The 24,171-nt window shown below is 42.9% G+C and overlaps 1 protein-coding gene across 5 annotated transcripts in view; it reads right to left on the reverse strand.

The window, feature by feature from the left end:
* Nucleotides 1-20,038, reverse strand: part of DDX42 (DEAD-box helicase 42) — a 33,572-nt gene extending 13,534 nt beyond the window's left edge. The window contains exons 1-12 of one of the 5 annotated variants that reach the window (XM_030541695.1): nt 19,930-20,018; nt 18,351-18,363; nt 16,827-16,922; nt 15,886-16,122; nt 14,012-14,162; nt 11,080-11,141; nt 9,712-9,748; nt 7,528-7,677; nt 6,769-6,873; nt 5,168-5,287; nt 3,840-4,016; nt 2,775-2,903 (exon numbers count right to left, since the gene is read on the reverse strand). In XM_030541695.1, coding sequence (XP_030397555.1) covers nt 2,775-2,903; nt 3,840-4,016; nt 5,168-5,287; nt 6,769-6,873; nt 7,528-7,677; nt 9,712-9,748; nt 11,080-11,141; nt 14,012-14,162; nt 15,886-16,122; nt 16,827-16,834 — 1,176 coding nt within the window. In that variant the 5' untranslated portion in view covers nt 16,835-16,922; nt 18,351-18,363; nt 19,930-20,018. Of the gene's footprint in view, nt 1-2,774; nt 2,904-3,839; nt 4,017-5,167; nt 5,288-6,768; nt 6,874-7,527; nt 7,678-9,711; nt 9,749-11,079; nt 11,142-14,011; nt 14,163-15,885; nt 16,123-16,826; nt 16,923-18,263; nt 18,364-19,929 lie in introns of those variants that run through there. The other 4 variants (XM_030541694.1, XM_030541696.1, XM_030541693.1 and 1 more) reach the window with 4 other exon arrangements.
* Nucleotides 20,039-24,171: the final 4,133 nt, after the last annotated feature.

The raw sequence follows: 24,171 nt of genomic DNA on the forward strand, positions 1-24,171 counted from the left end.
CCAAATTATCTGAAATTCCCATCCCAGCATATAGGGCCAACACTACAAAACGAACCTCTACTTTTAGTTTCATTCAATTTTGAAGTGAAACATGCACTAGAGACCCCATCCACATCCAACAGGCAACCCAGTGTTTAAATTGGTCACTACCTTGTCACTATACACATGCCAGCATAATTTTCTTAACTCTTAAAGGCATAGCAACCTGGACCATTAAATTTTGCTGAGACCCTGTATATTCACCTGGAGACATATTTAAATGTAATTTTACTTTGGGACACTCATAACTGAATTCTTACTTGGCTAATTGAGGCAAAGCCCAGTGGTTTACAGACTCCTTCCAGGCAATTAGTTTGATAATCATTACAACACCATCATTAAATTATAGAACTGTGTTGCAATAATGCAGCTTGTTTGTTGAAAGTCAGTAAGCCACAACGTGGCAGTGTGAGGATTATGGCTGCAACCATCTCCATTCTGAAAATGAATGATTGTTGTAACAATCTGTATTACCTAAAATGTACCTAACACTAAATTATTCATTTTTCATAAGAGCTATATACAGCAACTGCCTAGGCTAATGTGTCATAATGGCTTGGCACAATATAAAAATAGAACGGACATCTGGGGAAAAACCTGTTCTATTCCAAGAAATATAAGACATCCATGCTTTAAAATATATTACAACAATGAACATATATATATATTCAAATATAGCAACAGATCCTGCAGAACTGACCCATGACCTTTGTCCGTTGTACACAGAAGAGTTCAGTATCGGAGGGGTAGCCGTGTTAGTCTGGATCTGTACGAGTAGCAAAGAATCCTGTGGAACCTTATAGACTAACAGACGTTTTGGAGCATGAGCTTTCGTGGGTGAATACCCACTTCGTCAGATGCATGTAGTGGAAATTTCCAGGGGCAGGTATATATATGCAGGCAAGCTGGAGATAACGAGGTTAGTTCAATCAGGGAGGATGAGGCCCTGTTCTAGCAGTTGAGGTGTGAAAACCAAGGGAGGAGAAACTGGTTTTGTAGTTGGCAAGCCATTCACAGTCTTTGTTTAATCCTGAGCTGATGGTGTCAAATTTGCAGATGAACTGAAGCTCAGCAGTTTCTCTTTGAAGTCTGGTCCTGAAGTTTTTTTGCTGCAGGATGGCCACCTTAAGGTCTGCTATTGTGTGGCCAGGGAGGTTGAAGTGTTCTACAGGTTTTTGTATATTGCCATTCCTAATATCTGATTTGTGTCCATTTATCCTTTTCCGTAGAGACTGTCCAGTTTGGCCAATGTACATAGCAGAGGGGCATTGCTGGCATATGATGGCGTATATTACATTGGTGGACGTGCAGGTGAATGCATCTGACGAAGTGGGTATTCACCCACGAAAGCTCATGCTCCAAAACGTCTGTTAGTCTATAAGCTGCCACAGGATTCTTTGCTGCTTTTACAGAAGAGTTCAGACGGCTCAGCACAGTGAAACAGACATTATCATATTTGGACAATAGGTGAATATTTGAAGCATATGCAAGAAAGACTTCAGGAAACCTTGAGAAAATGGGCCCGATTCTGAACTCACTGACGCCAGTGAGAAGATCATAATAGGCTTTGTTTGGATACAAACAAAGTAACGGAAATAAAATGGAGAGGAACAAAATAGTTCTCTTTGGCGGGCAATACAAAAGTGCTCCCTCCAGTATATCTGAGTACTTTTCACACTCTAGTTTTAAATGACTCATATGAAGTGATTTCTACCATTTCCACAATCTAACAGATCTCCCAGTTAGGAAATGTTCCCTGATACTCCACTCACAATTTCCTTTGCTTAGCTGCATCCCTTTAGACTTAGTTACAACACCTTGGATCACGGTAGAGTACATTTCTACTCTTCTTACTTTTCAAATTGTAGACATGTAGTTTTATTTGATTAGATAGATATCTGCACAAACTCACACTTAAAAGTACCAGAGGGTCAAATACCCTATGCTTTTCCTCAATAACTGGTCCAGAAATTTTTCATGTATTGCTTTCACTCTGGTTGTCCATAACAGATAATCACTTGCATTTCCTTCAGTTTGTCTCTTCTCATTTTACCCAGAGATTTCACTAATACTGATCTTCATTATTAAAATGAAATCATTGGACTTGTGAATATTTTAGACATACGCCCCCCCAATTTCTTCCTTCGCAGGAATCAGTGTAAACTATGTGGTGGGTACGCTGCTCAAGGTCCACCCACAGTTACAAAATAGCTGTCTGTTTATAACTGATTGGCAGTGAATCCAAGTTAACAATGGGGCAACTTCAAATTACTATCATTAGATTTCAGAGTTAACACACAACCAAGGTAATATAGATTGTTCACGCTTTTCAGTATTATTGTTGCATGTTGTCTGCTGATTCAGGAACACGGCACTGGAGCTGGTCACTTTCAAAAAGTTTTCATCACAATCTCAAGGACAAGAAATCAAGTGCTGGTACCAAGCATGCCTCGTACTGACTCAGTCTGACGTTGTTCCTTCTCATCTTTTCTACTTAGAGCTTACCCCTCTCAAAGTTTCCAGATTAAACAATGATTTCAGCATGTTTGTTATAGCACCTCCTAAGCTGTTGGTAGTAAGGAAGGCTGCAGGGCTTGAATAGTTAATGAAAGAGTTCCCCATCAACAGGTAAAAAAAAAAAACAACCTCTCACTTTCAATTTAAAAGAAAGCCAGGATCCTAAGCTCCGGTGCAGGCAAAAAAGAAAGATTCCATCACTGTTAAAATATACTTACTGGTGTGCAGACGACTATCTCTGCCCCTTCCTGTAGAGCTTTGGCTTGTTCCCACATACTTCCTCCTCCATACACCGCTACCGAGCGCAGGTTATACGCCTTTCCAAAGCGTTTACATTCCGCATGGATCTGAAAGTTGCAAACAAAGCAAAGCACAGCTCAGATTAGAGACTCAACCAAAAGGTCTCTCACTCTTGGAAATATCAACTAATTCTTCAATCCCACCATCTCAAACTTGGTCTTAATGTAACTCAAGGGAGCATATTACAAATCCTCAAGCTTGAATTCTGCTCCGAAATACATATGTGAAGCTCCCATTAACTTTACTTGAAAACCTATCCATGCATCCAGCTGCAGAATTTGGACCATAGCATTTATACAGAACTTTTCAACTTCAAATCATTTTACGAACATTAACTAACCTCAGCAATGTCCTTTTGAGGCATATATTGCTATATTATATATTCAGCATTCAGGAACAACATAACTGACATTATTATTAGTTATTATGACATTAGTAGTAGTAGTATTAGGGCATGTCAAGTATCAATAGGATACAGCATAGGTCAGCATTGTACCAATCTGTAATTAACATACACAGTTTTGATAGATTTGATGCCCGCTTCCTGGGGCTATTCCCTCCAAAATAATGCAAACAAATATTTCCATGACAAGAAGAGTGCTGTCTAGATATGAGAGATGGGCATGGGGAGTCCAGATTCCCACATTCTAGTCCTAGCTCTTTCATTCACCTGGGTGACCTCGAGCAAATCATTTTACCTCTTTACCTCCCTTTTACAGAAGGGGAAACAAGTATAATGCCAACCCACTTCGTAGGTATATTAGATAATTAGTTAATATGTATAAAGTTGGTTAACATCCCAGGATGAAAGGAGTTACAAGTGTAGAGCATTATCTTAAACTATAAACCAGGGCACTAACCCATAGTTCCATCTTTTTCAATAGATTATTGCCGTTTATCTGCTAATGTCTTTTGCACAGAGATCTGCCATGTTCTATGAGGAAACAGTGCTAACAAATATACTATGTATATTATGTACCTACCTGTTGGCAAAGCTCTCTGGTTGGGCACACGATCACTGCAATGGGACCATCCCCTGGCTCCAACTCCTTTTGATCCATGATGTGGATCAACATTGGCCAGATGAAGGCTGCGGTTTTCCCACTGCCAGTCTTAGCTATGCCAATCATGTCTCTGCCGCTTAATGCAACCGGAACACCCTGAAAATAAAAGCACATTATTCTAAACCTGTGTGTCAACTAACACAAATAGACTGATAAAACAGAGAGATTGAAAACCCACACAATCAGGACAAGATGGCACAAGGGATTGGCAACAGGCTACACACACTTCCATATCTAGGTTGCCAAGTTCAGGTCTGGATGAACTTGTTAGAGGACTAAAGTTATTAGCACTTCAGGGCTGTTTTATGGCCTATGTGAAATCAGTGGCAAGGGTTCAGTACCGTACTCAGTGGATAAATATACATATCAAACACAATTGAAATTCCTGTTGAATCTTAGCAGAGGAGTCAAGAGACTGAACAATTCTCTCTAGGGGATGTCCCCTCCCTCTTGGTCCAGATGTAGGCACACTGGTGGCGTGGTGAAGAGAAGCTTTCACTGCTCCTGACCATACTGTACCAGTACTGAGCTGTGATGTACTCACTTTATCCTTAAGTGCTGCCAATCCAGCATTTTTCAGCAGCAGATATTTTTATCGCCGCAATATAGACTAACCTCACGTACACCAACCTCTAAACACAACAAAGTCTGAGGAATTTTATCAATGTTAGACATAACTTTAAAAAAATCCCATATATTTATTGCGTTTTTTAAAATATAAAAAAATGCAGCTACAGCAAGGTTGGCTATAACCTTACACTACTGACTGATAGCCTCGCTCTCTTGTTCTAACCGGCTGCGTATGCAGTACAATCTCTTGCACATGCACTGCAACAGAGGTGGGCCCACTTCACTAAGGCAATGGAATACATGCCAATAGCCAAAAACCCAAAACAAAACCGAAAACCACTTCCCATGTAGCCTACCCATCTTATTCATGGTGCTAGTTAGGTGTGAACTGTTTCCTAGTATAAGGTTCTCAATGTGCTGTGTACAAATCCTAGTGGGTAGGCCAATTAAAAAAAGAGACTGGACTTTATTTACAGTTGACATTTTAAAAAGTAGCAGGTAAACCTATTTTTTACAATAAGATTAAAGTAATTTGCATGGATGTACATGAATTATGCTTCAGGATGGCTTAATATAGGCAATCACAATTGCTCACAGCTTCATATGGACTAAGGGTCATTTTTGCCTACAGCTCCTCTGCTTTTAATGCTAGAGGAATAGGAAGTAACAGTACTCACCTGACACTGTATAGGAGTGGGCTGGGTATACTCCGATTTCCGAATTTGATGCATAAGCTGTTCATCAAATCCAAAATGAGCAAAACTACTGCCAGGTCTGGGGGGAGCCGCACCAGAGACCTAGAAATAAAAAGATACATGTACAGTACGAAATAAAAACTTGGAATTGGAAAGAGAAAAGCAGAGAAGTCTTTATACAAAATGAAGATAACATTTTTATATCAGAAGGCGGCACATTTTCATTTTGACAGAAATAAGGTTAATGCAGTGTAAATGCCATAAGTTTGGAGCATTTCAGACTACAGGAATACGAATAACAGTGTACATCAAAGTTTTGTCTTGTAACTCTTCCAGGTAGATGTTGCAGGAGCAAACAAGACGACTTCCTAAATTTTCATTAACATAGTCCATGGTATTGTCCACTGGGGGAGTTACAGTGCACGTTGGTTACACTTTGGTGGTACGCTGCTATTCACAGCCCCGAAGTCCAGAACCGAGGGGCAGCACAGACAAGCCCTGAGGCTCACAAACCTGTGTGGTAGCTGGATAATGTAACTTTTTTACAAATGGGGAAAAAGTTAAATAGTCTGCCTAACTCACACAGTGATTTAGCTGGGACTCATATCCAGGCATTTTGACTCTCAGACGCAGATCATCTCAGTTATTTTTCATTTACTGTAGAGGATAAAAAACTGCAGAACTGGCCATATACAGCATGAAAAAGATTACTGCTCTGGATTCAACACAGAACTGTTATTGCATAGTGAAGGAATGAGTTGAACAATAAATTAAATTAGGTCTGAAATGGTCAATTGTATTTAATATTTTATCATTACAAAAAAAATCTCAAAATAAATGACATGGAGCATCTAATTTCCAAAGGTGTCCCAGGATAAAGCACAAATGACAGAGGACTGATTCCCTTATCAAACATTATTATAGTTGCATATCTCCATGGTACAATACCTTAGTCTAATTCAGGAGAATGTGATTGTAGTACTTCTGTTTTTGGTTTTTTTCCCATGGCAAGCAAACTGCTTCCTTGGGAACCAGAATTATTAAACTCCCTGATTTATAAAAACAAAGCAACATCCCTAAACTTAACTATGCCACTAAAAAAGTGTGGAACTTCTGAAAATATATACGAATACATTTTACTTTATTCCTCTATGCATAGGTTGAGTGAGTTAGACAGAGTTTTAATGTTGTTAGATAAATGAGATGGGTTTTGTATAATGTGTCTAGACAAATGGGCAAGCATGTTTTATATAAATGAAGGACACAGTTTTTCTCATAGTTGCAGACATGTCCCATACCCATGCTGAGCACATACAAACCCTTTAGAAAATGTAAACTGTACTTGAAATACATTGGCAATACTTTCAAATGTAACGGATGGTTTTGGGTGTCCAACACAAGATGCCTCAAAGGGCCTTAACTTTCAGGAAGTGATGAGCACCTGCTCTCTGAAAATCTGAGGGTGTCTCAAGTGGTCTCAAAATCAATGTCTCTTGTGAAAGTCTTGGGCATAATAACCACTGAAGTAATCCCAAGGGGTGAAAGTGAGGGGTCCTGGGAGTATGGTCTTGTTTCCAGCTTACCCGTAGATTCAACTTATGTCGTAGTTCCACTATCTGCTGTGGGGTGAGGCTGCTGATTTCTTCATGCTCCTCGTAGAAGTTCTTCTCAAACGGAGGGTATTCAATCTGCAGGTTCAATTACTCAGTTAGTCTACGAGACAGGAATCCATTCTGTACACTGGATTTTGGCAGGAAGGTTTGTCCTTTTCTGAGCAAAGTCTTAATCATCCCTGAAGTTAGCCAACAGCTGGTCAGGGAGGATGATTGTTTATTTGAATTAATTTCAGTAAAGAGAACACTATGCTGCACAGCAGCGAAATGCTGTCTACTATCATTGGCTGTACAAGACAAGTTTGTTTCACAGCTAGTTTGCTTTTTCCAGCAGCCTTCTTCATACCCCTAAACTTCACTGAGTGGATCGAGTCACACAGTGAAGTCTCGCTGGTGAGATGACAACACAGTCAACAATTTTTAACTGAGTTCATTCACGCTTCTTGACTCCACTACCGCCCTGGACATGGCTGACACTTCTTGATCATTCTGTAAAATATGACCTTAATTTCTTACCACTCTTTCCTTACAACTCTCACCTGTAACCCCCTAGTTCTGTTCTGCTCAATTTCCTCAAACAGATCAAGATTAATTTTATAATAACCGTTAGCTAACTTAAACCCTTCGATCAGGGAGCTATTTTGAGCTGCTCCACAAATCTGGCTCATTAGGCTGAGGAATACAAAAATTCCTTAAGTTAAAACCCAGTAGGAGAAACTCCATCCCTACCTCTGAATGATCAATAGGCGGAAGAGGATCTATGACTTTTTTGGACGGTGCAATTGGATTCCCATCACTATCATATTCCAAGTTATCCTCTTCCTCTTCCGGGACCACACCAGCAGTAGGGTTTTCTGCCATGTAGCGAAAATAAGCTTCCTGCAGCAAAACACATCAGTAAAATCAAACACAAATACAATGGGGGAAATACTACTATATTTTTGCTTAACTGGTGCAGATATTAGATGGTCACTTGCTTTAACACCTACCATTGAAGGACAACATGTTCACTAGAACAGGCTCTTCTAGTAAACAGCAATAGCAGTAAAGTCCAGAGGAAAGAATCAGAAGAAATGAAGAAAGCTGCTGTAAGGTTCACTAAGTACCACAAAATACTTTAAAAACGTTTTTCCTCTTCAAAAGACTGATTAAGAAATGTTTGTACCAAGAAATGTCATGTGTTATGCTTTATTAAATGGCATGGTCTATTCTTACATCCACAAAGACTACAGAACAAATGCTGCCGCCTTTTAAACATGGAAGTTTGAACAAAAAGTCATTGTATGTTCAATTATTTTTTTAAAAAACACCTCCCCCAAAATGCCTCAGATGTTTATTTTTCACCTCCTCCCACCATCCTCTGAGTGAGGAAAAGTTGTTTTGCTTCAACATACTAATGGACAGTCAACACTCCATTTCAGTGGGAAAGAAACAATTCCAAAAGAACCCTTCAAGAGAGGCACAAGTTGGAACTCACTGAAGGCATTGGAAGATCCCAATCTAGACATCTAACAAAGATGCACATCGGTAGAGACTCATGTAGCTCTCACTGTTAATCTGCAAACCAAAACATTCTCATGGGGAAATGGGTGTCTCATCTGATTTCTCAGCAAAGATTCAGGGCCAGATTTCCAAAGTCCAGTGCATGTACCTACGTGCAAATGTTTGCACTTGTCTAACTTTCGCATGTGCATTCACCAAGCCAATTAGCTGCTTAACTAACCATCTCTGCACATAATTTGCATAGTCTCAGATATTTGCATGCATAAATTAGCTTCACTCAATGTATACAGTTACAGCACTTTGGTGAGGTCCTACATTACTGAAACTAAAAGAATAGTTACTAACAAATCACAAAGTATCAAATAATTAGGATTACATGTCAAATAAATGGATAAAGTACATTTTGAAATGAAGTCTCTTTTCTTATTTATTATCTGTGTTAAGGCATGTCTACCAGTACACTTACTGCATGGCAAGCTAGGGTGTAAAACTGCAGTGGTCCCAACATGCTGCACACTAAGTGTCCACGTGGACCGCAGAGCATACTAGGGAATTTTCAGTACATACCAGCAGAGTTCTCCCAGAGACTTAGTAAGCAGCATGCTGGTGTGTTGTTGATTCACACTCCAGTTTGCCACACAGTAAGCATACGTGTAAACACGCCCTTATTGTATTGCCTCATTCAGGATTGGGGCCCTAATTGTGCATACAGAGTAAAAATTGATCTCTGCCCTCAAAGAGCCACAAAATTTGGCTGACAAATCATAAGAGCGACTTCCCCTGGTTCCACTGTAGTTCTGTATTACATGACTATGATCTACACGGAAGAACAAACTGCCTCCAGAGGTAGAAGCTTGCTACAGCAACTTGGCTAACCTAGCAGCTGTTGAGTGGGTAATGTTTCTCAGAAAACGGATCTCAGACAAATTTAAAAAGATTTGGTCTAACTTTCTAGAAACCTTTCATTTATTCCTAACAGATGGAAACCGAGACATCACTCTCCTCTCCCTTCCCTGTCCGTCCCTTCCTTCCTCTCCCTCCCATTTCTTTTCCTTTCTGTTCTTCTCTTATTTGGGGAGGGGGGAAAGCAGGGGTGTGGAACCAATATAAATAAAAGATATTACTACAAACAGTTTAGATGAGGCCCAGAGGTATTGAAAACTGTGTATATTTTAAACTATATCAGCTGAAAGATCCTCTCACATACAAGTTAAGGAACTGTGAGATTTTTCTCCCAATATTTTTTATTTCTTTTCTAAAGCATCTGGAAAGGCAGGGACAACAGGGAAGCTAGTAGACTCTCTTGATAAATACCATTTGAAACAAACTTGGAAGTTTAAGTTTTGCTTGTACCTAAGTAGTTCGATTTGGGGGGGATAAAATAGATAGAAAGACTGCATAGGAACTCACTTGGTCATCTTCCTCTTCAATGTCATCTCGAATACCCCTGGAAAAACAAGCGGAGAAACAAACTTCCCTGCAAATGTTCCACATACCCAGCTCTGTATTGTCACTTGATTAGTGCTGAGTTCCATACTTTAGTGGAAGACACAACACTAACAATATCAAGCAGCAATTAAATCAGTGTATAATCCCAACCCACAGGATTTTTCATAATACATAAACCTGCACAAGCTTCATTTTACTTTCACTAGCATGGCTGAAGATAAAGAATTCTTTGATGTGGATTCTACTGTGAAAGTTTTTAAAAAGTGAGCATTTTGGTTTAAGTTCCTGGAATTACCAATAGATGTTATTACAAGCCCATAATTAGAGAGGGACAGGAACCAGGAAGTCTGAATCCAGTTCAGAGCTTCCCCAAAGTCAGTAGTGGTTTGGTTCTGTTTCAGGCCTATGAACAGCCTGATCAATGCCATGCAATACAGACTATATTAACACATTTGATGTTCACACTAGTATCAATGGTACCTAGTTATTTCACCTGATCAAGACAGACAGGCAAGCTTCCTCCTTGTAAATCTGCTTCTGAGATCAAAATATCTCAACTGTGAGGAGCAGCATGTGCCATTGCTCTTAACCCCTGAACTAGGTTTGGAAGAATCTCAGTATTTATTGCAAGGTTTTGTTTATTTCTAAATTTGTCTGTGCTGCAATGGTTCTTTCACCAGATGATCCCAAACGAGCCATCTATTCTAATAAATATGGTTTTAGACAAAACCAAACATTCCTAATCACTGGGGAGCAAATAGCTTCGTCTGGCAAGCTAGTAGCAATGCAGTGCATTGCCATGCAGGGATCTCAGTTTAATCCCTCAGTCCTTAGGTTTGCATGGCCTGGGATTGCTGGGCAAAGAGTACCTGAATCACACTTGGGAACAACGTCCTTTGGATATTGCTCAGGGCGGCAGTGACTGGCTTGGTAGGGACCTATACCCAGTTTTCCTTGGCTTGTGTAGGGGCACAGATGGTTGCTGCAGTGTAGGGACTTTAAGTGCAGGGAGGGAAGGAAAGTCGTCGGTGATCCTTCCCAAATAAAATAAAAGCCTGGTTTGTTTTCTTATTAGTGCATCTTCCAGCATGTTTTGTTTTGGGGTGCCTCAAAGGATTCTGCTCATCTATCATCTGATGCTATTTTACTGCACAAAACTTTAGTCACTGGAAGGGATTCTATGCTCTGGTTATTTACTGTATTTACATTACATGGATCTAAAGAACCAATTAAGTTTAATGTAAAATAGAGAAGATGTTTTTTATAAGCCTTGAAATGCTCTAAACACCCTTACAAGGCAGGATCTGAGAGATACAGAAGAGAGCTTACTTTATATTCTTTCTTTCCTTGTCTTTCTCTTCAAGTCTCTTCATGTCTCGAGCTGCTTGATCCTAAGAGGACACAGAATTGTATCACAAAACAGCAAGGATAAAGCTTGGAAAGGAAAATTCCTTATTGCAATGTTGTTTATACAAAGGGATGAATGACCTTGCAAAACATGATAATAAATCTGAAGAGGGGGAAAAAAGTGAGTCATATTGTAATAGGACCGAAGTAATCAGAGCTTGGGTGTTCCATCATGCTGCAGAAACAGCACCTTTGGGATTCAACAGTCTCTCATTCCATGTCCTATTATACTAACCATATCATGCTACTGACTAATCCTTTGGAAGTTCCTAGGCCAACGTTTTCCCAACACTGTTCTTAGAAACAGTTTTCTCCACACATTGGTCAGGAAAGCTGTGCTAGAACCCAGCTAGTACCAACTGTCTTTAAACATAATTGCATATAGCAGAATGGATGCCAGGGCATAAATCGTTAAGATCAAAGTAACAAAAAAGCTTAAAATACTAGCATACAGTGAATGGTGTTGTACTGCCCTGTTAGATCTTTGGCGATGTTATAGTTCATCTGAAGGTTGAAGGCAATTTGGGTGAAAGTTATCATAAAATGATAGATTTCATGATTCTAAGGAAAGGGAGGAGGGGAGCAGAATAAAGACAATGACTTAAAAAAAATCAGATGTTAAACTCAGATAATTGGTAGGTAAGATCCCATGGGAACAAAATCTAAGGGAAAAAGGAGTTCATGAGAGATGGCAGTTTCTCAAAGAGATAATATTAAAGGTGCAACACCAAGCTGATGCAAAGAAAAGACAGGAAGAATAGAAGGGAAAGATAGGAAGAAGGAAAGAAGCAGCCAATATGGCTCCAATCAGGAGCTCTTTAATGCCTGAAAATCAAAAAGGAATCCTACAGAAAGTGGAAACACGGACAAACTGCTAAGGAGGCATACAAAAGCACAGCATAAGCATGCAGGGACAAAAATCAGAAAGGATAAGGCACAAAAAGAATTACACCTAGCTAAGGACATAAAAGGCAATAAGAAGAGGTTCTATAACTACTGTAATAGCAAGAGAAGGATGAAGAAAAGTAGACGTCCTCTACTCAGAGGGGAAGGAGAGCTAACAACTGTTAACATCAAGAAGGCTATGATGTTTAATACCTATTTTGCTTCAGTCTTCACTAAAGAGGTCAAAAGTGATCAGATACATAACACAATTAATATTAACAAGGGGGATGGAATGGAAGCCAAAATAGGGAAAGAACAGGCTGAAGAATATTTAAATAAGTTAGCTGTATTTAAGTCAGCAGGAGCTGATGAAATTCATCCTAGGGTACTTAAGGAACTAGCTAAAGCTATCTCACAACCTACAGCGATTACTTTTGAAAACCCTTACAGGGCAGGTGAAATCCCAGAGGCTTGGAGAATGGCAAACACACTACCTATCTTTAAAAAGGGGAACAAAAGGACTTGGGACAGGATAGACCAGTCAGCCTAACTTCAATACCTGGAAAGATACTGGAACAAACTATTAAACAATTAATTTGCAAACACCGAGAGGATAATAGGGTTACAAATAACCACCAAGATAGATTTGTCAAGAACAAATCATGCCAAACCAACCTAATTTCCTTCTCTTTGACAATTACTGTCCTAGTGGATTTGGGGGGGGGAGAGGAGGGCTGGGCTATAGACATGATGTCCTATTTTAATAAGGTTTTTGACACCGTCTCACATGATGTTCTCATAAGCAAAATAGGGAAATGCAGCGGTCTCTCCTCGGTTCAGCACTATTCAGCATTTTTATTTATGACTTGAATAATAGCATGGAGAGTATGCTTATAAAATGTTCAGATGATAGCAAGCAGGAAGGGGTTGCTAACACTTTGGAGGGTAGGTTTACTTTGACAAATTGGAGAATTGGTCTGAATTCAACAAGATGATTTTCAATAAAGACAAGTGCAAAGAACTTAGGAAAGAAAAATCAAATGCACAACTACAAAATGGGGATAAATTGGCTAGGAGGTAGCGAAAAGGGCTTGTATTATCCTGAGATGCATTAAGAGGAGTGTCATATGTAAGACATGGAAGGTAACTGTCCCACTCTACTCAGCACTGGTGAGACCTCCGTTGGAGTACTGTGACCAGTTCTTGGCACAACACTTCAGGAAAGAGATTGACAAATTGGAGAGAATCCAGAAGAGAGCAACAAAAATGATAAAAGTTATAGAAAATATCACCTATGAGGAAAGATTAAAAAAACAGGGCATGATTAGTCTTAGAAAAGAAAATTGAGGCGGGACCTGGTAACATATATGTTAAGGGCTGTTACAATGAGAACAGGAATGAACTGTTCTCCATGTCCACTGAAGGTAGGACAAGAAGTAATGCACTTAATCTGTTACAAGAGAGATTTAGGTTAGATATTAGGAAAAACGTTCTGACTATAAGGGTAGTTAATCTCTGAAATAGGCCTCCAAGGGAGGTTGTGGCATCCCCATCACTGGACGTTTCTAAGAACAGGTTGGACAAACACCTGCCAGGGATGGTATGCTAGCTATACTTTTGATCTTCCTCAGTGCAGTGGGCTGGACTAGATGTCCTCTCAAGTTCCCTTCCAGACTTACATGTCTATGATTCTTTTGGTAATTTTTTTTTTTGGCTTTAATCACTCTTAAATGGTTTTTACACATATCGGGATTTTTTTTAAAAATTCTCATAAAGATAATAGACACGGACTCCGATATACCAAGTACGGCCATATCCATGTCAACATGTAACAATATTATTGTAAAAAGCACCTTGAAGAGTAGTAATATAACCCTTAACCTTTTGTATATTTATCTCTGTTTCCTGCTCTTGACCAGAGAGGAGTTTAACACCTAAATTCATAAAGACTTAATGAGTTGGGGCTTGCCTCCACTTCAGCCATGAATGCTTCCAAGGGATCATCTTCACTGTCAGAGTCTCCTGATTTGGAATTAAACTGCTGGCGAGTGGGGGAATTCTCTGCAGGAATGTATGGCAAATCAACATTGCTGGAATCTTCCTCTTCATCCTCAAAGTATCTGACAAACAAGAGAGAGTCGTTTATAGCACAGTAATGGGCCAAGTCAGCACATGGCTATAACAAGTCAAGCAGTGGGTCTATTTGTTTGTAGAGCTCTTGGTTTGAGTCTCTATATAACTGACTGGAGTGAACAACAACATTTTGTACTCATCTAGTTTTTTCCATTAAAGGACGTTGAAGTGTGATACAAGCAGGAATGCATTAAGCTAATAACTGAAGTAAGGCAGGCAGTTGTGGACAACTGTTCCTCTTCCCAAGCCCTCTCCAGAGTCAGGTGCTGCTACTGAACACTATTCTTTCACCCTCCTCAAAGTGTGTATGGGACTATAAGAAGGGTTAGTACGAAGGACAATGTTTTCAGGATGCTGGCAACACCCAACCGTATCTTGTTAGACTTGGATGATGCTGGTCAGTCCCTCAGTCAGTGTCTAGCTGAGACTGAAGTATAGATGAAAGTGAGCTAGCTGAAACTGAACACAAACAAGACAGGGCCAGAGGAAAGCAAGTGGAGATCCATCTATCCATCACTGTAGTGTCTGACAGCCTCACAATCTTTTTTAATATGTTTAAATATGCTCTACAGACACAAACTGAGGCACAGAGATTAAATGCTTGCCTAAGGTCACATAAGAAGTCTGTGGCAGAGCAGGGAATTGAACCTGGGTCTCCAAAGTCCCAGATTAGTGCCCTAAGGAATGGACCATCTTCTCTCTTTATAGAAGAGGCAACTTCAGACCATTTGACAGAGGGAGTTATCTTGCTAGGGTTTGTAACACGGGGTGATTTCAGACTCCCAGCTGCTATCTGACAATCGTATTCCAGAAGTATTCCAGTCAGTTTACCACCATGTGCATATGGCTAAGAAGTTGTGACTTTTCATTCTGGATGGAGACTTTGCCGCTGTTACTACCTCAAGATTAGACTACTGCAAGTGCTCACCATGGGGCCACGCCTTAAAACCACCGAGAGACTGCAGCAGGTGCAGAATGTAGCGGGTCACTTACTGAGTGGGGCATCTTGCTGGGAATGTGCAATAGCAGCACTGCAGGAACTGCACTGGCTGACTGGAATATTGGGTGCTGGTTATGACCTATAAAGTCCTACACGGCCTGGGACTGGCCTACTGGAGGGATCACCTCTCTCCCCATGCCATTCTGCCACAGCTGTAGTCAGCACGGATGGTCAAGCTGGATTCCCCTCATTATAAAAGAGAGGGGGCAGTTGGCAGGACATGGGAGCTCCAAAACTTTGGAACTCGGTCCCCCTGTTGGTCTAAAATAGCCTGAATCTGGTGACCTTTTGAACATGCTGCAAAAGATATGTTCAACTGGGCTTTTGGAGGCGGCTATGGGCATGCTTCCTAAAATGATGAAAGGGTGGAAAGGAGTTTTTGTGGATGGTTGGCTGGTTAAGTTCCTGTTGAAACGATTAGTTAAAATGTACTGGGATTTTATTATATCCACTAATGATGTGTTACGGTGCCTAGATTCTTGAATAGGCATCTTGTTATTATTTTAAATCTAAATAATTAAAATAAGCTTCACAAACAACTCCCACGACATAAAGGGTATTGTTCCCCTTTCACTGAGAAGAAAACCCAGGCTCAGAGAGTTTAAGCTATTTCTCTGCTTGTTAGTTTCCCTCAATGAAATTTGCTCCTTGAAACCTATCAAACAACCAAATCTAGAACAGGATACACACAAAAAAGTAGCACAGCTTACGCATTCTCCTCATCGAAGTTTGCTCGCTTTGATCCAATTTTGTAGAAAGAAGGGAGCTGAGGCGGTGCTGACTTCCCAAACGCAGCTGAAGAGCCAGGTGTTCCAAAAGCACTATGGGACTGTGAAGGGAGTTTTGGTTCTTCTTTCTTTCCAGGGGCTATGGCAAATCCTCCAAAACCAAAGCCTCTTTTGGTGCCAGGTCCACCTTTGTTCCAGTTCATGATGTCAGCAATATCTCTGTTAAGGTCAGAATATACCACTTAACATCCCCTCTGTTATAGTTTGCCAGACACAAAAGGCACAAATTCTTTTGACCAGGGCTTCCTAAAGTCATCTGGAGATGGATGTTTGAGAAGATAACCCCAACTAGGATTTTGGCTTTGTTCCTCTACTGAAAATATTAATTTATTCACTTTGCATTAAAGAAAAATGAACAGATTGCTGTCCAAAATATTACATCTCTCAAAAAGTTCTATCAATCAAAAAGTAATGTTACCAGGTTTATGGATAAAATAGTCTATCCCCCATTAACACAATGCTTAACAAACATTCCTGCCCTGTAGATTTTACAATCCAAGATAGACAAATAAACCCAAGGCGAGGACCCTGAACACAAGAACCTATGTGGGAGAAGTGGAAAGGTCAACTGAATAAATATTTTGCATTTCTATATGGTCCCATCCCTGAATGTTTTATAGCTTTGTAAATACTGCACAGCTGAAATCCAGCCACCTTTAGAGAAGAGGGCAATATCCAATTAGCACATAGCAAACCACACAACCCTAGGGGGAGGGGAAAATGTTGGTCAAAAACAAAAAGTCAAGCCTCTCTTCTTAAGAGGAGTGCTTAGGATATTTAAGATACACACAGAATAGACAGCACCTCAGTTCTTGAGGTTGCATTTGAAAGACTCCCACCCAATCTGTTTGCACAGGACTCACTTTTCCATGTCAGCAGGATGAAGGGCTCAGTTGTTGATGCTGCTAGGATTTGACCCTGATTCCATGAAGTTTAGTGTTTTCCCAATGCTTGGGCAACTAAAGTCACAAGGCACAAAAAACAAAAAACAAAAATAGGGCATGACGCACAGCCCTTTCAAGTGTGTTACAGTCAGAGAGCTCCTAGTTTAGCGGTCTTATTAGACAACTCTCTGCTTTCACTGGAACTCCTTCAATTAAATTAAAGTGCATAGCTAAGAGAAATAACTGGCAAATCTGAGAGTAAATTCTGTATACTATTTCCTACACAAAGCATTTACCAGTTTAGAATCTGCTCAACAAATCTAAAAGTTTAGAACATGGAGCTCACTAGTCATTTTTGGAAAAAATCATTCCTCTGCTCTCCATGGTAGAGGCTTGACTCCAATAATCTGTTCTTCCCACTTGCACCAACACACGTCTCAAGCTTCAAACCTGCTGATATGTGACAAACGCCTAAATCGCGGAACACTTGGCTTTTGTTGCTTGTGCTGTACTTGATTAATTGAAATATTTTTAAACTACTAAGTCTGTTTGTAAGAATGTTTTCTCACTGTGTGAATAAAAGAAAACTGAAAAAGCATATATCAAGTACAATCAGAAACACACACTGTCTGGTGTTTGCAGAACAATCTGCTAGACTTGATTATGAAGTCTACTCAAATCTTTGCTATTGCTATTGATTTTTTGATGTGGATGAGGTTCAGACATCAGTGACAAGCTGCAGTAGAAAACCCTAAAGATAGACAGAGGTGTGTGCACATTTCCCCATTAACAACATTTTGGGAAAAGAGATGCTGAGGACCGCATCTTCTATGGAGGCCATCTTGTCTTTAAGAGCGGGAACACCACAGCAGTCTCCCCACTTCCCGTTCATCACACTTTAGGAAATGTAATGGTTAAGACAAGAGAGGTTGAAACTGTGTTCCCAGGGGATTATATGTTTTACGGATTGGGAAGGGGACAGACACTATGGCCTCCTAACTCCAAAAGACCATTATGCCTTGTGGAAGATCCTCCACTGCCTGGGTGGACACAGAATGGAATAGCAGCAGTATCCCCTGCCAGATCATTCTGCCTTGAAAAGACAGGAAGGAAGGAACACTGCAGCCTTCCCTCTCATGAATCATCCTAAATTTGAGGAAGGTATAGCACAGGGGTAGGCAACCTATGGCATGGGTGCTGAAGGCGGCACGTGAGCTGATTTTCAGTGGCACTCACACTGCCTGGGTCCTGGCCACTGGTCCGGGGGACTCTGCATTTTAATTTAATTTTAAATGATGCTTCTTAAATATTTTAAAAACCATATTTACTTTACATATAACAATAGTTTAGTTATATATTATAGACTTATAGAAAGACCTTCTAAAAACATTAAAATGTATTACTGGCACACCAAACCTTAAATTTGAGTGAATAAATGAAGACTTGGCACACCACTTCTGAAAGGTTGCCGACCTCTAGTGTAGGACAACAAACTGCACCCACCTGTTCTCCCCATCTCCCAGTCAGTGATGGTGTGTATATGGGGAAAGAGAAGAAAACCACACTTCAGTCTCCTTCCCCCAGAAATCACCCAATTGGTCATGGTGTCAAAAAAGAGAAGAGAACCACACTGCACCCCTCCACCTTCCCCCACTAAAGACCGCCCAGTCAGGTACTGGATGTGTACAGAGGGGGAATAGGATTGGGGAAAAAAGCAAAACTACACTTGCAGCATCCTTTCCCACAGTGGGGAAAGCTACACGCATCACCTCTCTCCCCCATGATCTAAACTTGTGGGGCGAGTGAGAATATCCTGCATTCCCCTCACCCAAGCAATCATGCTGCCCTGAATGGGGTTGGTTGGACATTGAGGATTGGATCCATGCTATTCTGGGCGAAAGGGGGACATTGTAGCTCAATTTGGCGTGAGGTACATACTGCCCTGGAGGAAGGGGGGCCGCTGTAGCTCGGTGTGGGGGTCAGATCCATACTGCACTTGGGGTGGAGAGACGGTAGCTTGGATTAGGGGTGAGATCCATGCCACCCTAGATGGGAGAGGGGCTACCCTGCTCAATTGAGGATTAGAACCACACCACCCTAGCTCAAGTAGGGGGGCAAGACCCACAATGCCGAGGCGGGGGCCAGACCCATGCTGCCCTGGGAAGAGGGGGGCTGCTGTAGCTTGTGGTGTGTGGGGACAAACCCAGACTACCCTGGAGGGGAGGAAGCAAAGCTATAACTCGGTGGGGGGGGGGGGACCTGCATTGCCCTGGAGGGGGACCAGCTGTAGCTCCCTGTGGACGGGTCAGACCTGCGCTGCCCGGGGGGAGGGGAAAGATGTAGGTCGGTGGGAGGGGGGTCAAACCCGCGCTTCCCTGGGGGGGAGGGGGCACCACTGTAACTCGGGGGGGGGCAGACCCGCGCTGCCCTGGGGGAGGGGGAGTATCAGACCCGCGCTGCCCTGGGGGGGAAGCCCGCTGTAGATCGGTGGGGGGAGTATCAGACCCGCGCTGCCCTCGGGGGGAGGGGGCACCGCTGTAGCTCGGTGAGGCGGGGGGGCAGACCCGCGCTGCCCTGGGGGGGAGGGGGCACCGCTGTAGCTCGGTGAGGCGGGGGGGCAGACCCGCGCTGCCCTGGGGGGGGGGGAGTATCAGACCAGCGCTGCCCTGGGGGGGGGCACCGCTGTAGTTCGGTGGGGGGGGAGTATCAGACCCGCGCTGCCCTGGGGGGGGCACCGCTGTAGTTCGGTGAGGCGGGGGGGGGCCAGACCCGCGCTACCCTGGCGGGAGCTGAGCCAGCAGCAGGTGGCGGCCCCGCCCCCTCATTTCGGGGCCCTGCTCCCGGGGGCTGAGGGGGGCGAGGTCCGCAGGCAGCCCCACCCCCGGCGGCCCCGCCGCGCGCCACGGCTGAGGGACGGGGAGTCTCGAGCAGGGGGCGGGCCCTTTGTCCAGGCCAGGCCAGGCCGCCGCAGGCCGCACTAGGCCGCGGTCCCCCACCCGCCGGAAGCGGGTCCCGCTCACTGGGCCCCGCGGGGAAACGCGATGCGGGGCCGCCCCGCGGCTCTCCCCTCCCCCCGACTCACTCGGTGCTCGGTCTCCGCTCGCTCCAGCCCCCTCTTCCCCCGTTACCGGGAGGGGGAGGGGAACGTACGTGCGTGGGGGACGGGATGACGTCACCGCGTGGCATGCGCACTAGGCACGGCTGAGGCTGCGGGAGCAGGTGGGCACTGGTGACCTCTGGCTGTGTTGACCCATCCAACTCCCATAGACGCTATTGGGATTTTCAGACTGGGGGTCAGGACCCCGGGGGGGGGAGGGTCACAAGATTATTACATGGGGGTCCACCCCAAATCCCGCTTTGCCTCCAGCATTGATAATGGTGCTAAATATATCAAACAGTGTTTTTAATTTATATGGGGCTCGCACTCAGAGTCTTGCTATGTGAAAGGGGTCACCAGTATAAAAGTTTGAGAACCACTGCTCTGTTTGGTCGGATGAGGAGGCAGGCACAGGCCCTGAAACAAACCCAGAGAGTCTCATGGATGAATGGGAGTGAGGCAGGAACTTTGAGTCAGCCCTATAGCCACACACCGCCCCCCCCCGTCCCCTTTGGGGTGAGTGGGAGGGAGAGAATAGTCCTTATAAACCTCCCCATCAGGGTGAATGTGGGACACAGATATTAACCTCTCCCCCTTATCTCTGCAGCAGCTAGATATCTCTCAGTGTCTGGTCTCAAAGACTTCAGAGCCTGTGGCAGTGAGCCTCCTAGCCCAGGTTGACTACTGTGCTAAAATATCTATGTAGACATGGCCGTTTTGGCTCTGCACCCTAAGGAAGGGAGTGGGCTTTAGAGCTTGAGCTTCAGCCTGAGCTACAACTTCACAGTACTGTCTATACAGCTATTTTTGGAGCACTAGTAGGAGCCTGAGTCTGTGGACCCATGCTGGGAGGCTTGCTGCTGCCTTTACTGTCCTGGCCCAAAATAGGGCAGTAATCTAGTGCAGCCAAATCTCAATTTATCTTGAGTGTCATGAGAGTTAGCATTTTTCTCACAGACCCAGATCCTGAAATTACATAAATATGTGAACAAGTATCAGAGAGTTAGCTGTGTTATTTTGGATCCACAAAAACAAAGACGAATCTGGTGGCACCCTAAAAACTAACAGATTTATTTGGGCATAAGCTTTTGTGCGTAGAAAACCCATTTCTCCATGCATCTGAAGAAGTGGGTTTTTTACCCACAAAAGCTTATGCCCAAATAAATCTGTTAGTCTTTAAGGTGCCACCGGACTCCTTGTTGTTTTGTAAATATGTGAGAATCTCAGCTTTTGTTTTAAATAAGTTCTTATTCCTCATGGTTGCAAAGAAATGTGAACCCTAAAGACTTAAAACTAAAAGGCAAATAAAAAGACACAACAGCGATTAAAAAAAAACACCTTGATTTTTGATACCTGAGTCATGATATTTGACAGGTAGGCAATACTGAAAACTGTTGTTTTTTAAATAATGAGAGTAGGAGACCCCACAAGACTTTCTATCATTCAGCCTTGACTTAAATAATAATAATATTAACTTCCCTGTATGGACTGATATGATTATTGCAGGGCAAGCCAACAATATTAATAAATAATGAATTAATTATAATAAAAAATAAAAAATGACCCCTAGCTGTCGTAGTCAGATTAGGATCTCTACACACACACACACACAAAGACACTTCTGACCAAAAATAGGAGAGATGAGGAGCAATTATGTTGCAGGAATGAATTCTGCCTGGCTGTGCCACACAAACTGGTGAAAATAGATTAAAATCATAGTGATTTATTATGCTGTCCTATAGATTTTCAGTGTTTTTACAAACTTTACCTGATTAAGCTCAACAGAAAATGTAACTGAGAGATTTTAATAAATGATGAGCAGGATTCTGCATGGTAAGGCTACCACCTATCTCTGTGGCTGGTGGGTGTCATCCTACTTTTCCTTGGGGATATATCACATTCCCTGATCAATGAGAGAGTCAACAAGCATGTGGATGAGGGTGATCCAGTTGATATAGTGTGTCTGGACTTTCAGAAAGCCTAACTAAGCAGTCATGAGTCAAAAGGTTGTTACAAGGAGGAGGGACGAAAATTGTTTTTCTTAACCTCTCAGGATAGCACAAGAAGCAATGGGCTTAAATTGCAGCAAGGGAGGTTTAAGTTGGACATTAGGAAAAACTTCCTAACTGTCAGGGTGGTTAAGCACTGGAATAAATTGCTTAGGGAGGTTGTGGAATCTCCATCATTGGAGATTTTTAAGAGCAGGTTAGACAAACACCTGTCAGGAATGCTCTAGATAATACTTAGTCCTGCCATGAGTGCAGGGGACTGAACTAGATGACCTCTCAAGGCCTCTTTCAGTCCTATGATTCTGTGAGATAAGAAGGAAGGTCCTCTCAGGAATTAGTAATGAGATAGGAAACAAAGGTCAATAAGGGAAATAGTGGGGTCCCCCAAAGATCTTCAGAGATGCCTGACAGGGGGTTACGATAAAAGGCCTATAGAATCATAAACGGTATGGAGAAAGTGAATAGGGAAGTGTTATTTCCCCTTCACATAACACAAGAACTAAGTGGTCACTTAATGAAATTATGAGGCAGCAGGTTTAAAACAAACAAAAGGAACTACTTCACACAACGCACAATCAACCTGTGGAACCCATTGCCAGGGGATGTCATGAATGCCAAAAGTATAACTGGGTTCACAAAAGAATTAAATACATTCATGGAAGATAGGTTCATCAATGGCTATTAGCCATTATTATTATCAATGGTCAAGGATGCAACCCCATGCTCCAGATGTCCCTAAACTTCCAACTGCCAGAAGCTGATCCTGGATGATGGGATGGATCGCACGCAATTGCCCTGTTCTGTTAATTCCCTGTGATAGATTCATAGATTCATAGATTCTAGGACTGGAAAGGACCTTGAGAGGTCATCGAGTCCAGTCCCCTGCCCTCATGGCAGGACCAAATACTGTCTAGACCCATCCCTGATAGATATTTATTTAACCTACTCTTAAATATCTCCAGAGATGGAGATTCCACAACCTCCCTAGGCAGTTTATTCCAGTGTTTAACCACTCTGACAGGAACTTTTTCCTAATGTCCAACCTAAACCTCCCTTGCTGCAGTTTAAGCCCATTGCTTCTTGTTCTATCATTAGAGGCTAAGGTGAATAAGTTTTCTCCCTCCTCCTTATGACACCCTTTCAGATACCTGAAAACTGTTATCATGTCCCCTCTCAGTCTTCTCTTTTCCAAACTAAACAAACCCAGTTATTTCAGCCTTCCTTCATAGGTCATGTTCTTACGACTTTTAATCATTCTTGTTGCTCTTCTCTGGACTCTCTCCAATTTCTCCACATCTTTCTTGAAATGCGGTGCCCAGAACTGGACACAATACTCCAGTTGAGGCCTAACCAGTGCAGAGTAGAGCGGAAGAATGACTTCTCGTGTCTTGCTCACAACACACCTGTTAATGCATCCCAGAATCATGTTTGTTTTTTTTGAAACAGCATTACACTGTTGACTCATATTTAGCTTGTGGTCCACTATAACCCCCAGATCCCTTTCTGCCGTACTCCTTCCTGGACAGTCTCTTCCCATTCTGTATGTGTGAAACTGATTGTTCCTTCCTAAGCGTAGCACTTTGCATTTGTCTTTGTTAAACTTCATCCTGTTTACCTCAGACCATTTCTCCATTTTGAATATGACCCCGTCCTCCAAAGCAGTTGCAGTCCCTCCCAGTTTGGTATCATCTGACGCTGGTCAATGTCAGAGCCAAGATAGCAGGCTAGCTGGACCAAGGGTCTGACCCATCTGGTATGTCAGTCCTTATGTTCTTAATGGGTTCACGTGCTACAAAGTCAGTTTGGGGCCTAGGAAACGCCACCAGGCTGTGATGCCGCATCACCATGTGACGATGCTTCCACGCAGCCTGGTGATGTTTCAAAGTGACCTGGCGACAGTGCGCCCCGTGACAAGGCATGGCCTGAGGTGGCTGGGCCACGCCTCGGGGGAGCCTCCTGATGGGACGTCACTGCATTCCCTTACATCACAGCCCTGCTTTGACGTGACGTCATAGTGGGACTCCCCAGCGCGGGGACTGGCGTTTGCGCCGAGGTCAGGGGCCTGTGGTGCCGCGCCGTTGCCTGGCAACCTGAAAGGGTGAGCAGACCCCCCGCCCCGCCCCGCAGCTCCAGGCAGCTGCTCCCGGGCCGCCGGGCACGAGAGCAGACCCGGAACCCCGCCTCCCTGCTCGCACTGCGCCTGCGCTCACCTACGCAA

Source organism: Gopherus evgoodei, chromosome 23 (genome assembly GCF_007399415.2).
Source record: "Gopherus evgoodei ecotype Sinaloan lineage chromosome 23, rGopEvg1_v1.p, whole genome shotgun sequence".
In the NCBI taxonomy this organism is placed as follows: domain Eukaryota; kingdom Metazoa; phylum Chordata; order Testudines; family Testudinidae; genus Gopherus; species Gopherus evgoodei.